This window comes from Balaenoptera musculus, chromosome X (genome assembly GCF_009873245.2).
Source record: "Balaenoptera musculus isolate JJ_BM4_2016_0621 chromosome X, mBalMus1.pri.v3, whole genome shotgun sequence".
Classification (NCBI taxonomy): Eukaryota; Metazoa; Chordata; class Mammalia; order Artiodactyla; family Balaenopteridae; genus Balaenoptera; species Balaenoptera musculus.
In genome coordinates this window covers 101,333,573-101,347,550 of record NC_045806.1, presented here as the reverse complement: position 1 = coordinate 101,347,550, position 13,978 = coordinate 101,333,573, and the positions used below count along the sequence as shown (strand labels likewise).

Sequence of the window (13,978 nt, the reverse complement as noted above, 5' to 3'; positions counted from 1 at the left end):
GAGAAATTAAAACCTTTACAGACAAGCAAAAGCTAAGAGATTTTAGCAGCACCAAACCAGCTCTACAACAAATGCTAAAGGAACTTCTCTAGGCAGGAAACACAAGAGAAGGAAGAGACCTACAATAACAAACCCAAAACAATTAAGAAAATCGTAATAGGAACATAAATATCGATAACTACCTTAAATGTAAATGAATTAAATGCTCCAACAAAACACACAGACTGGCTGAATGGATACAAAAACAAGACCCACATATATGCTGTCTACAAGAGACCCACTTCAGACCTAGGGACACACGCAGACTGAAAGTGAGGGGTTGGAAACAGATATTCCATGCAAATGTAAATCAAAAGAAAGCTGGAGCAGCAATTCCCATATCAGACAAAAGAGACTTTAAAATAAAGACTATTACAAGAGACAAAGAAGGACACTACATAAAGATAAAGGGAGAAGAAGAAGATATAACAATTGTAAATATTTATGCACACAACATAGGAGCACCTCAATACATAAGGCAAATGCTAACAGCCATGAAAGGGGAAATCGACAGTAACATAATCATAGTAGGGGACTTTAACACCCCACTTTCACCAATGGACAGATCATCCAAAATGAACATAAATAAGGAAACACAAGCTTTAAAGGAGACATTAAACAAGATGGACTTAATTGATATTTATAGGACATTCCATCCAAAAACAACAGAATACACTTTCTTCTCAAGTGCTCATGGAACATTCTCCAGAATAGATCACATCTTGGGTCACAAATCAAGCCTTGGTAAATTTAAGAAAATTGAAATCATATCAAGCATCTTTTCCGACCACAATGGTATGAGATTAGAAATCAGTTACAGGGAAAGAAATGTAAAAAACACAAACACAAGGAGGCTAAACAATATGTTACTAAATAACCAAGAGATCACTGAAGAAATCAAAGAGGAAATCAAAAAATACCTAGAGACAAATGACAATGAAAACACGATGATCCAAAACCTATGGGATGCAGCAAAAGCACTTCTAAGAGGGAAGTTTATAGCAATACAAGCCTACCTCCAGAAACAAGAAATATCTCAAATAAACAATTTAACTTTACACCTGAAGGAACTAGACAAAGAAGAACAAAACCCAAAGTTAGTAGAAGGAAAGAAATCATAAAGATCAGAGCAGAAATAAATGAAATAGAAACAAAGAAAACAATAGCAAAGATCAATAAAACTAAAAGCTGGTTCTTTGAGAAGATAAACAAAATTGATAAACCATTAGCCAGACTCATCAAGAAAAAGAGAGAGAGGATGCAAATCAATAGAATTAGAAACGAAAAAGGAGAAGTAACAACTGACACTGCAGAAATACAAAGGATCATGAGAGACTACTAAAAGCACCTTTTGCCAATAAAATGGACAACCTGGAAGAAATTGACAAATTCTTAGAAAGGTATAACCTTCCAAGACTGAACCAGGAAGAAATAGAAAACCTGAACAAATACAAGTAATGAAATTGAAATTGTGATTAAAAATCTTCCAACAAACAAAAGTCCAGGACCAGATGGCTTCAAGGGGAATTCTATCAAACATTTAGAGAAGAGCTAACACCCATCCTTCTCAAACTCTTCCCAAAAATTGCAGAGGAAGGAACACTCCCAAACTCATTCTATGAGGCCACCATCACCCTGATACCAAAACCAGACAAAGATATTACCAAAAAAAAAAAGAAAATTACAGACCAATATCACTGATGAATATAGATGCAAAAATCTTCAACAAAATACTAGCAAACAGAATCCAACAACACATTAAAAGGATCATACACCATGATCAAGTGGGATTTATCCCAGGGATGCAAGGATTCTTCAATATACGCAAATCAATCAATGCGATACACCATATTAATAAATTGAAGAAGAAAAATCATATGATCATCTCAATAGATGCAGAAAAAGCTTTTGATAAATTCAACACCCATTTATGATAAAAACTCTGCAGAAAGTGGATATAGAGGGAACCTACCTCAACATACTAAAGGCCAGATACAGCAAAAACCCACAGCAAACATCATTCTCAATGGTGAGAAACTGAAAGCATTTCCTCTAAGAACAGGAACAAGACAAGGATGTCCACTCTCGCCACTGTTATTCAACATAGCTTTGGAAGTCCTAGCCATGGCAATCAGAGAAGAAAAAGTAATAAAAGGAATACAAATTGGAAAAGAAGAAGTAAAACATCACTGTTTGCAGATGACATGATACTATACATAGAGAATCCTAAAGATGCCACCAGAAAACTACTAGAGCTAATCAATGAATTTGGTAAAGTTACAGGATACAAAATTAATGCACAGAAATCTCTTGCATTCCTATACACTAACAACAAAAGATCAGAAAGAGAAATTAAGGAAACAATGCCATTCACCACTGCAACAAAAAGAATAAAATACCTAGGAATAAACCAACCTAAGCAGGTAAAAGACCTGTACTCAGAAAACTATAAGACACTTATGAAAGAAATCAAAGATGACACAAAAACAGATGGAGAGACACACCATGTTCTTGGATTGGAAGAATCAATATTGTGAAAATGACTATACTTCCCAAAGCAATCCACAGATTCAGTGCAATCCCTATCAAATTACCAATGGCAGTTTTTTGTTTTTTGGTTTTTTTTTTTTACAGAAGTAGAACAAAAAATCTTAAAATTTGTATGGAGACAAAAAAGACCCAGAATAGCCAAAGCAATCTTGAGGGAAAAAAGTGGAGCTGAAAGAATCAGACTCCCTGACTTCAGACTATACTACAAAGCTACAATAATCAAGAAAATATGGTACTGGCACAAAAACAGAAATATAGATCAATGGAACAGGATAGAAAGCCCAGAGATAAACCCACGCACCTATGGTCAACTAATCTATGACAAAGGAGGCAAGGATATACAATGGAGGAAAGACAGCCTCTTCAATAAGTGGTGCTGGGAAAACTGGACAGCTACATGTAAAAGAATGAAATTAGAACACTCCCTAACACCATACACAAAAATAAACTAAAAATGGATTAAAGGCCTAAATGTAAGACTGGACACTATAAAACCCTTAGGGGAAAACATAGGAAGAACACTTTGACATAAATCAGCAAGATCTTTTATGGTCCACCTTCTACACTAATGGAAGTAAAAACAAAAATAAACAAATGGGACCAAATGAAACTTAAAAGCTTTTGCACAGCAAAGGAAACTACAAACAAGATGAAAAGACAACCCTCAGAATGGGAGAAAATATTTGCAAACCAATCAATGGACAAAGGATTAATCTCCAAAATATATAAACAGCTCATGCAGCTCAATATTAAGAAAACAAACAACCCAATCCAAAAATGGGCAGAAGACCTAAATAGACATTTCTCCAAAGAGGACATACAGATGGCCGAGAAGCACACGAAAAGCTGGTCAACATCACTAATTATTAGAGAAATGCAAATCAAAACTACAATGAGGTATCACCTCATACCAGTTAGAATGGGCATCATCAGAAAATCTACAAACAAAATGCTGGAGAGGGTGTGGAGAAAAAGGAACCCTCTTGCACTGTTGGTGGGAATGTAAATTGATACAGCCACTATGGAGAACAGTATGGAGGTTCCTTCAAAAAGTAAAAATAGAACTACCATACGACCCAGCAATCCCACTACTGGGCATAAACCCAGAGAAAACCATAATTCAAAAAGACACGTGCGGGGCTTCCCTGGTGGCGCAGTGGTTGAGAATCTGCCTGCTAATGCGGGGGACACGGGTTCGAGCCCTGGTCTGGGAAGATCCCACATGCCGCAGAGCAACTAGGCCCGTGAGCCACAACTACTGAGCCTGCGTGTCTGGAGCCTGTGCTCTGCAACAAGAGAGGCCGCGATAGTGAGAGGCCAGCGCACCGCGATGAAGAGTGGCCCCCGCTTGCCGCAACTAGAGAAAGCCCTCGCACAGAAACGAAGACCCAACATAGCAATCAATCAACCAATCGATCAATTAATCAATAAAATAAATCTTTAAAAAAAAAAAAAAAAGACACGTGCACCCCAATGTTCACTGCAGCACTATTTACAATAGCCAGGTCATAGAAGCAATCTAAATGCCCATTGACAGAAGAATGGATAAAGAAGCTGTGGTACATATATACAGTAGAATACTACTCAGCCATAAAAAGGAATGAAATTGGGTCATTTGTAGAGACGTGGATGGACCTAGAGACTGTCATACAGACTGAAGCAAGTCAGAAAGAGAAAAACAAATATCGTATATTAACGCATATATGTGGAATCTAGAAAAATGGTACAGATCAACTGGTTTGCAAGGCAGAAATAGAGACACAGATGTAGAGAACAAACGTATGGACACTAAGGAGGGAAAGTGGGGGAAGGGATGAATTGGGAGATTGGGATTGACATATATACATTAATATGTATAAAATAGGTAACTAATAAGAAACTGCTGTATAAAAAAATTTTTTTTTTAAAAACAAACTACATGCTTAGAAAGTGAGGAGACCCTGACAAACCTCAGTAATAACCCTTAATTCTGATAATGTTCACTATATATTATCGTATTAAATATTCACAAAAACCCTGTGGGGTGGTAACTATTCTCTTTTTTAAGATGAAATTGAGGACCATACAGAAAGCTTACCCTAAGCCACACAGCTGTTAATAACAGAGGGACAGAAAACTTTCTTAACATGATAAAGTATATTTATTTGCAGTCAACAGCCAACTTCCTATTTAAGGGTTGGGGACTGGGAAACTCTAATCAAAGAGGGGAATTAAGAATTATAGTTTCTGGGACTTCCCTGGTGGTGCAGTGGATAAGACTCCATGCTCCCAATGCAGGGGGCCTGGGTTCGATCCCTGGTCGGGGAACTAGAGCCCACATGCATGCCACAACCAAGAGTTCGCATGCCGCAACTAAGGAGCCCGCGTGCCACAACTAAGGATCTCGTGAGCCATAACTAAGGAGCCCACCTGCCGCAACTAAGACCTGGTGCAACCAAATAAATAAATAAATATTTAAAACAAAACAAAACTAAAATGGCCCTAAATTAACACTTAAAAAAAAAAAGAATTACAGTTTCTTATCAACCTGGAAAAATGAAACTGAACTATATACTAAGTAGCAGAGTGATCATTTCCAGTTAGTGAGATTAAGGGTGATTTTTATTTTCTTAATTCAGGCTGTGCTCCTTACTGGCTGTGTAGCCTTGGGAATGTTGCTAAACCTCTCCGTGTTTTGGTTTCCTTACTTGCAAAAGATGGATAATTAATAGTGCTCACATCATAAGGTTGTTACAAGGAGTAAATAAACTAATCTATGTCAGTGTTTAAAATAGTGCCCAACCTATAAGTACTTAATAAATGCTAATGATTAATATAATTTTAATTTACATTGAGTTTGAGCATATGTCCATATGTTCAAAAGCCATTTGTCCATATGTTTAAAAACCATTTGTAGTTGTCTGTGATTTATGTACCCATGTCCTTTGCTTATTTTCCTATTGACTTATTTATCTTATTCATTTGTATGGGCAAGATATGTGTGATTTTTTGATTCCCTGTTTAGGCTTATCTGTTTTATTAATCTGTTCTACAAAGAATATGTAGTATTTTTATAAAGAGGAAAAGTGTGGATACCAAAAGTTGCTGGAAAGACCTTGGAGGGCCTTAGCAGACCTTTTCTTGACTCTACTCATTCCTAAATGCACCACAAACTCTTCTGCTAACTCTACCACCATCTCAATGGTTGCTTGTTTGGGAGGCCAACCTACTTTTCAGGACAAAGGTCAAACTCCTTACCAAAGCATTCATGGCCCTTTCTACTTTAAAGGCCCATCTGCCACTCTAACCAGTGCTCCTGTCATTTTATTCCCTGGATAGGTACACACTCACACACCTCTGCCACTGTTCATGCTGCTTCCTTTACCTGTAGTAACCTCCCTCCCACCCCTTTTTACTGCCATTTGAACTTCTAGCTTCAGGACCCCCTGAAATGCCCCCTCTTGAGCACTTTCCCAGGCACCAGCCCACCTCCTTCACCTCTCCTCCCCCCACCTATCCACCAGCTCCAGCTAATCGTTCACTCTCCCATGCTTCCTTAGCACTTTGTGCTTATCCCTGTTATAGCACTTGACAGCTTGTGTCATCATTGTCCAAGTGTCTGTCAAACCCTCTAGATCATGAACCAGAACAACCCATGGGTCTTAGATACCTGTGAGCCCCCAAGCCCTAACATAATTCCAGGCAGATAGTAGGTGCTTAATATATTCTCAGTGAATGCTTAAATAAGTAGGGTCTGGAGTGTTTGTCCTATAGCTTCAAGTGGACAGCCCAGTTTTTCATGACCTGGAAAGACACTTGTATGATTTGTTTTGTTTTCATTTTTTGTTTGTTTTGTAACATGCTACCTCCTCTAAAGTGAATAGTGATGGTCCTGTTGAGAGTTCTGAAAAAAGAATGTACAGAGATAGGAGGAGGTAAAGAAAGCAGAAATACTGTGCTTTCATAGGGGGAAAAAAACCATCTATCCAGGAGCATGCGCTTCTGCTAAGGAAGAGTGGAGGCAGCCCTGTCACAGCATGCAGTAGGAAATGGGGGTGCCCTATTAGGCACCTTCCTCACCACAGGAACCTCCATCACATCACCCAGGTCTGCCCTCTGGCCAGAAGCAACATCTGCTTCCTTTGCCTACCCCAAGGCTCAGGCTTTTTTACAGCCAGGGATCCGCTGGGATTATGAGCCCATTTTAACAAGGGCCACATGGGGACAACATCCTGCATTTACTGTCCTCAGTCAGGAAATGTTGCCCATCTTTTGAGTCCAAGTCCTCCCTCCTCTGAGAAGCCTTTTCTGAGAAAAGCCTACAAATTGCAATGCCTCCTGACTCACTTGGTTGAGTCAATATATTACAATGTAAAGATGGAAATATTTTACATTGTCAGTGTCCTCCAGCCAAAGATCACAAGAACATGCTTGTAGTTGAGCGAGCTGGGTTTATTATTCATTGCAGTGAGGGAGAACACACAGCATGGGGGAACCATGTGATGTCTCAGTAATAAGTGTCAGAAAGAACCTGTTATAGGAGTTGGGGTTTGGTTGAGTTATTTGGGGAAGTTTTCAAGGAAACAGGGGTTTGCTCTAGATTAGATGCCTTTAGATAGCAGGGGCAATTCTGTGATTGGCATTTGAATAAATCTTATCTATAGGGAGAGGAGATTAGAACCAGGATAAGGATGTAATTGGTAAAGAAGTGGTAGACATTCATTTTAGCCAAGAGAGGGGGATTTTTAGTAATGTGTGACCTTCTTTTTGACCCTGCTTAAACAAAATTAAAGTTGCCTCGTTTTGTCTCCTTTCAACATGGTCTCGGAATGACCATGTCTGATATTGGTGTCCTATGATACTGTTTATGTCCAGTAGGAAATAAGATGGCCAAAGTTGCATATATAAGGTCTGTTTCAACTTCAGATTAAAGGTCAGGAGTTTGGTCCTAGTCCTGGCTCCTCCATTAAGTGGCATGACCTTGGGGAAGCCAGTTAGCAGCTCTAGGCCTTAGTTTCCCGGTTTAAAAAAGAGTGGTCTTAAATGTAAAATAGATGGCTAGTGAGAAGCAGCTGCATAGCACAGGGAGATCAGCTTGGTGCTTTGTGACCACCTAGAGGGGTGGGATAGGGAGGGTGGGAGGGAGACGCAAGAGGGAGGAGATATGGGAATATATGTATATGTATAGCTGATTCACTTTGTTATAAAGCAGAAACTAACACACCACTGTAAAGCAATTATACTCCAATAAAGATGTTAAAAAAATAAAATTAAATAATAAAATTTTAAAAATAAAAAAGAATGGTCTTAGATTCAATATCTAAAGGCGTTTCCAGCTCTGAAATTATGGGAGAATATGCGTTTCTCTTGCATCTCTTCTACCTTCATAGAAAGCACTAAAGGGTACATAGCCACACATCCTTATAGAGAGGAATAATTACATAACATATGGTGTTATAGGTGACCTGTTTAAAAATCAACTAAGATTTTAATCTTAACACTATGTGTCACTATTAATTCCAAATGGATTAAGGAGTTAAATGTAAACATTCAGAAGACTTCCAAAAAGAAGAAAGTATAAAATTTATCTCTGGATGAGAAAAGATTTGTAAACTTATGATGTTAAAATGAAGAAAAAGAAATATTACATTTTACAACATGAAAATGAAAAACTACATACTTAGAAATATTAACCAACTTAGAAAGCAAAATCAAACTAAGAAAACATTTTCAACAAATGGTTAATATCCTAAATATTATATAATCTCATCTCATTCCATCTACCTAACTCAAATCTTGACTGAAGGTAGGGGATGAACTCCAACTATACAGATGATAAAACTGAGGCCTAGAAATGATAAGTAACTGTTCCAAGATCACATCAGGGGGCAAATGTTAAAACCAACTCTAGACCTCAGATTGGGATTCTGCCTCATTTTTGCTGTCTTTATAGTGAGGATTTTGGACTAGAGATTTTTGACATTGCCTTCCAAATTTAAACCAATGATTTATGGCAACACCATGCTCCATTCTTGAGGTGAGAGAGGGAAAAAAACATTGAAATTTGGTTTTCCTTTTGGTGAAAGGAAAAAAAATCCCTCTTTACCATTACGAGATTAGTATTATTTTCCATAAATATAACATCCAGATATTATTTGCAATGTTTTTTTTCAAAAAATATTTTTAGTATTACAAATTTTTTTTTTTTTTTTTTTTACAGATTGAGTATAAAATAGCAGTTAATTTCTCCATAACTTTCAGAATTACTTACACTTGAGGTCTTGATTATGTGGATCTTGAAATCAATAAAAAGTCTTGGACTGTTGCCTCAGAAACATCCTAGGGAGCCTGTCCTTTTAATGTTTGTCATGCTTAGCTCTTAGGAGATGATCTGGTCCTTTAAAAGAAGCATCCTTTTTTTTATTCAGTCTTTGGAGGCTTTAAGTGAATTTGTCCGGGTTCATCACACACCCTCCAGCTCCTTACATTTACCATTTCTTCAATACTCAGTTCTGACTGCATCCATTTCAATTTTGACTACTCTTTTCCAAGTATCTTTATGTTAAATCGTCCAAATTCTTCTCTTTCTCTTCTTGGGAGGTTTTTACTACTGCTAACGTCTGAGCTATACAACATTTTTATGACCCTGTCCCTACTCACATGAGCCATTACTAGGTGGAAATTCCCAGGTGGGAACTCCTCACAGTTCACATGGCCGAGGGTGCCTCCATAAATAATTTTTTGGACAATCATAAAATTAAAAGGACAGGAGCCTTGTGAACCTGAACTTAGGGTAACACCTGAGGCGTCAAAGAACAGGGAGGCGACTGAGCAATCCTACAACCGAAGGGCCTTGGTCGTTCGCTGGGCGCAGGGCACGTCAATCCTCGCTTGTCAGCAAATGAGCTTGGAGCTCGTGACGAGGGGGCACGGCCCACTGTCTACTCTTCTGGCCCCGCCCCCCGTCTGCGGCCTAGAGGAATCTTTCCCACACAGCCTGGCCCACTGCTATCTGAGGCCCAGCCTCGGTGGGCCGCTCCCGGCGTCGGCCCCCTGCCCTCGCTGTCGTGGGGCCTCCTCTGTTGTCCCGTCAGCGGCCTCCCCGTCCGGCAGCCACAGCCCTCAGCCTCCCCTCAGGGCAGCCACCTCAGCGGCCACTGCCTCCGCGGTCGTCGTCGCCGCCACAGCAATCGACGCCCGCCTGGTTGAGGTAACTGCCCGGTGCCATGTCGGCCACGGGGGATGAAGACCCGGCCCCGGGAGGCCCAGAGGGCCCCGCGGGCGCAGCTGGGGCCCAGGCCGAGGCGGCCAGAGCCGGCGACCAGGGGCACCGCGACTCGGAGCCTCGCGGGGGCGATGCGGCGCCGGGGGCCGGGGCAGCTGGAGTCGCGGGGGCCAGGGGAGGCTCTGGGGAGGCGGCCCTGGAAGGCGGGGGCGCCGAGGAGGACTCGGACATCGGGCCGGCAGAGGAGGAGGAGGAGGAGGAGGAGGAGGAGGAGGAGGAGGAGGAGGAGGCGGAGGAGGAGGAGGAGGCGGAGGAGGAGGAGGAGGAGGAGGCAGGGGGCCCGGACCTCGTCGTAGAAGTGCACCAGTTCCTCATGAGGGGCTTCTACTTCATACTCCTGGGGCTGCTGTACTCACTGCTGCGCCGCATCCACTACAATGACCACATCCTCGTCCTGCCCCCGCCGAGACCGCGCCACGGCTTGGCCTGGCTCCCCCAACTCCGGGCGCCCGACGGGCAGGGGCAGGGGCAGGGGCCTGCGGCCCAGGAACCCGAGGAGGCGGAGGAGGCTGCGGCGCCGGAGCCTGAGGAGGCGGAGGAGGCCATCGCCCCTGAGGGTGAGCGGCTGGCCGGGGGGTCGGTCGGGAGACCCGGGATCCCGAGGGACCCAGGCTCAGAGGGGGGCCTCGGGAGGTGAAGCCGGGAGTCAGGGCCTCCAGGAGCTGAAGGCCAGAGGGGCCCAGTAGAAGCCCAACTCCATAACGACCTCTCCAGTTTCGGGGTGGGGGGGGGAATAAGCTGCCCTCTACCAACCCCTGGTAACAGGTCTGAGATGATCGGTGCCATTTATGAGGCCACAGGTGAAGGTCAGTGGAGGCAGGTGTTCGGGAGGGAGCTTGGGAGGAGATGGAAGAGAAAAGAGCAAGCAAACGGCTTTTGGATCCTGGCTTTTAAAAATGTCAAGATTCTTACAAAGTTGATCCCAGTACATTATGCACTGATACGGGAGCACTTGGTCACGGTGAAATATCCAGGGGGGTGAGGAACTAATGAGCTTCACCACAGATTTTTGTCATCGAGGCAAAACATGTTTCTGCAACAAAGTTCTGACCAAAACATACAGAATGCATCAGACCCCGACGATTCTGATCCATTCCCTAAAGGGCCAGAAGTAATCAGCAGCACAGGGTGACAGATTTACTGGGAAAAGAGAAATAATGTCACTGTGAAAATGATCAAGCAGGAGCAAAGTGAGGGCCATGGAAGTGTGACAGCAGCCAGAAGGAAGGTGCCCAGCTACTGTTTTCTTAGTTGCTCCTATCCTTCTGCGTCTCCTGAGGGTAGAGTACTGGATGTTGGTTGCTATTCCTTTTGAATTGGGATTTTTTTTCTGTGAATGTCTCGTCCCAAAGTCTGTATTATTATTCACTAAAGGAACAACTAAATATCCGGATGAGAACGCCAATGAAGAGGCCCAAGGTGCTGAAAGTGAGGGGGAAAGAGAGAAGTTTAACAAAAAACAAGAACCTGAAAAGGATCTGAACCCAGCAGGACAGACCCAGAAAGTCCAGGTAGCTGTGTATAGCTTTGAAAATAACCCAACGGTTCCCAGGCACTTACCAATTTGTTTTCGTTTTTTAATTCTACCAGTGAATTAAGAAAAACATGTGTTTAAAATTAGTTTAACAGTTCAAATTTACCTAATAGAATGTTAATAGAACATTCATGCACCTAGTAATATAAAATGCATTATATACTGAAATATACTTCATGGCTACTCATTTGTCCTTGTGAGCTCTTTTGTCCTCTACCTGGTAAGACTACTAACAAGTTGTAAATGTACCAATGCCTAAGACCAATCTTTGTTTAGAAAACAGTTACTAGAAGCAGCAGCAAAAGTAGCTGGGCTGTGTGCACTAGTGGGGCCTTCATTACTTGGCCACAGAAGTGCAGTCTCCTGTACTAAGAGATGATGACTTTTAGAATGTGACTACTTACAAATAGCAAAACGTTCAGAATTTCAGGTAGGACCACATTTAGTGATTAATACCTCAACATTTGTTCGGTTGTAGATTTTTGTATTTCATGTGACAGTCAAAAGAAAAGCAGTTTAGTCACAGGATGACTCTCGTTTATCACTGAATTGGTAATGAAGTCTTAAAGTATATCTTGTCTTTGAGTATATTTAAATGATTAACATTTTTTTCTGCATTTTCACAGCTGTGTATTTCATGGTAATAGCCTTTTTCTCATATGGTAGATAATAGAAACTGAAGGTCTGGGAGGGTAAGGGAGTATCATTTGTGGAATGAGCATAGGCTTTTAAGGTGGAGAGAGTGATTTAAATCCCAGAATCGCCTCTCAAGGGGGAAAAAAGCATTTATGGTGTTGGGCAAGAGGGAGACAAGGTTGGTATGATCACATGATTGAAGCCATCGGTTGTACAAGCACCCTGTATCCAAGGTGCAGGTTACAAGAGGAAAACGTGTTGTCCTTCTCTACTTGTTTAGATAGAGCCCTCAAATGCAGCACATACACAAAGGGCTGACCATTTTCTTAGATTTAGAAAGTCTCTGGTGCTGGTTAGTGCTGCATAATTGTTAATTTTCTCTCATTTTATCCTGCAGTTGGGAGGAATGGAAAGAAAATGAAGAAAGAAGAAAGGATCTGTTGTTCACGAGTTTTAGGTTTTTCATTTTTCAGAAGCTCATGGGATTGTTAATAACAATGATTCCATTCCAAAGTTCATTACCCCAAAAATGATATCCAATAACATTTGACCGTTGTCTTTTACAGATATATTTGACAGCATTTTTTCTAGTTAAAAATAAATTTGTTTTAAATTAATAAACTGAAATGCAGGCAGATTTTATCTACATAAATAATCCTGACTCAAATCTCTTTTACCTTACTTTAACCCACTTTACCTTCGTTGAAAGGCATCACTTTCTACCATTTGGTAAGCCTGTTTTAAATTCTTTTACTGCAGCCCAAAATAAACTAAAATTTCAAGTTTAAAACAATTTTTGTGAAGACAGAAATGGAGGTCGAGCCTTTAGAGTTGTGCTGTTTACTACATTAGTCACTAGCCACGTGTGGCCGCTGAGCATTCAGAATGTGGCTAGTCTGAGTTGAGATGTGCTGTAAGTGTAAAAAATACTGTAAAGTCTCATTAATAACTACACACTGAAATGATAATATAGTGTTAAACAAATATAACATTAAAATTACTTTCTCCGGTTTCTTTTTACTTTTTTAATGTGGCTACTAGAACATTTAAAATTACACATGACTTGTGTTATATGTGTATTTCACAGTACTGCTGTGAGCTTCTGAAGGAAACCTGATGGATGGCCCAGCTTGCCTGGAGGCCAGATGGTGCTGCAGAGCCTGAGCCCAGACACTGATTTGGAAAACTGGTTCTCAAAGTTTGGTCCTTAAAATAGCATTATCAGCATCACCCAGGAATTCTTAGGCTCCACCCAAGACCTGCGAATCAGAAACTCCGGGAGTGGGGCCCAGCAGCCTGTATTGTAACAAGCCCTCCAGGGGGACTCTGATGCAGCTAAGGTTTGAGAAGCACTGGTTTAGAGCCACACGGGGAGAAGCTGAGACCCACCTGTGGTGGGACCAGCCTTCGTTCACTGCCTTGGGACTGTTGTAGGTAAACTAAACAGGATGGCAAGGGCTGGACTGGGGAGGAGATTAGAACTCACAGGGGCTGAGACACAGAGAGGTTAAGAATGGGTGATGGCAGCAGAAAAATGCATAAGGGGAAAAGCTGGTTCCACAGGATAGAAAGCCCAGAGATAAACCCACACACATATATATGGTCACCTTATCTTTGATAAAGGAGGCAAGAATATAAAATGGAGAAAAGACAGCCTCTTCAATAAGTGGTGCTGGGAAAACTGGACAGCTACATATAAAAGAATGAAATTAGAATGCTCCCTAACACCATACACAAAAATAAACTCAAAATGGATTAAAGACCTAAATGTAAGACCGGACACTATAAAACTCTTAGAGGAAAACATAGGCAGAACACTCTGTGACATACATCACAGCAAGATCCTTTTTGACCCACCTCCTAGAGAAATGGAAATAAAAACAAAAATAAACAAATGGGACCTAATGAAACTTAAAAGCTTTTGCACAGCAAAGGAAACCATTAGCAAGACGGAA

The 13,978-nt window shown here is 41.3% G+C and overlaps 1 protein-coding gene across 1 annotated transcript; it reads left to right on the top strand.

Annotated features, from left to right (window-relative positions):
* The first annotated feature begins 9,794 nt into the window (after positions 1–9,794).
* Positions 9,795–12,457, top strand: LOC118888351 (collagen alpha-1(I) chain-like). Its single transcript, XM_036839318.1, has 4 exons — positions 9,795–10,027; positions 10,262–10,410; positions 11,228–11,364; positions 12,421–12,457. Exons 1-4 carry the CDS (start codon positions 9,795–9,797, stop codon positions 12,442–12,444), a joined length of 543 nt encoding a protein of 180 aa, XP_036695213.1. The 3' UTR covers positions 12,445–12,457.
* Positions 12,458–13,978: the final 1,521 nt, after the last annotated feature.

Excerpts from the sequence above, each read along its gene's own strand:
- LOC118888351 (XM_036839318.1), top strand. The coding sequence starts at position 9,795 with ATGTCGGCCACGGGGGATGAAGACCCGGCCCCGGGAGGCCCAGAGGGC. Across the intron at positions 10,028-10,261 it reads GAGGAGGACTCGGACATCGG|ACCGCGCCACGGCTTGGCCT; the intron begins GCCGGCAGAGGA and ends GCCCCCGCCGAG. Across the intron at positions 11,365-12,420 it reads GACAGACCCAGAAAGTCCAG|TTGGGAGGAATGGAAAGAAA; the intron begins GTAGCTGTGTAT and ends TTTATCCTGCAG.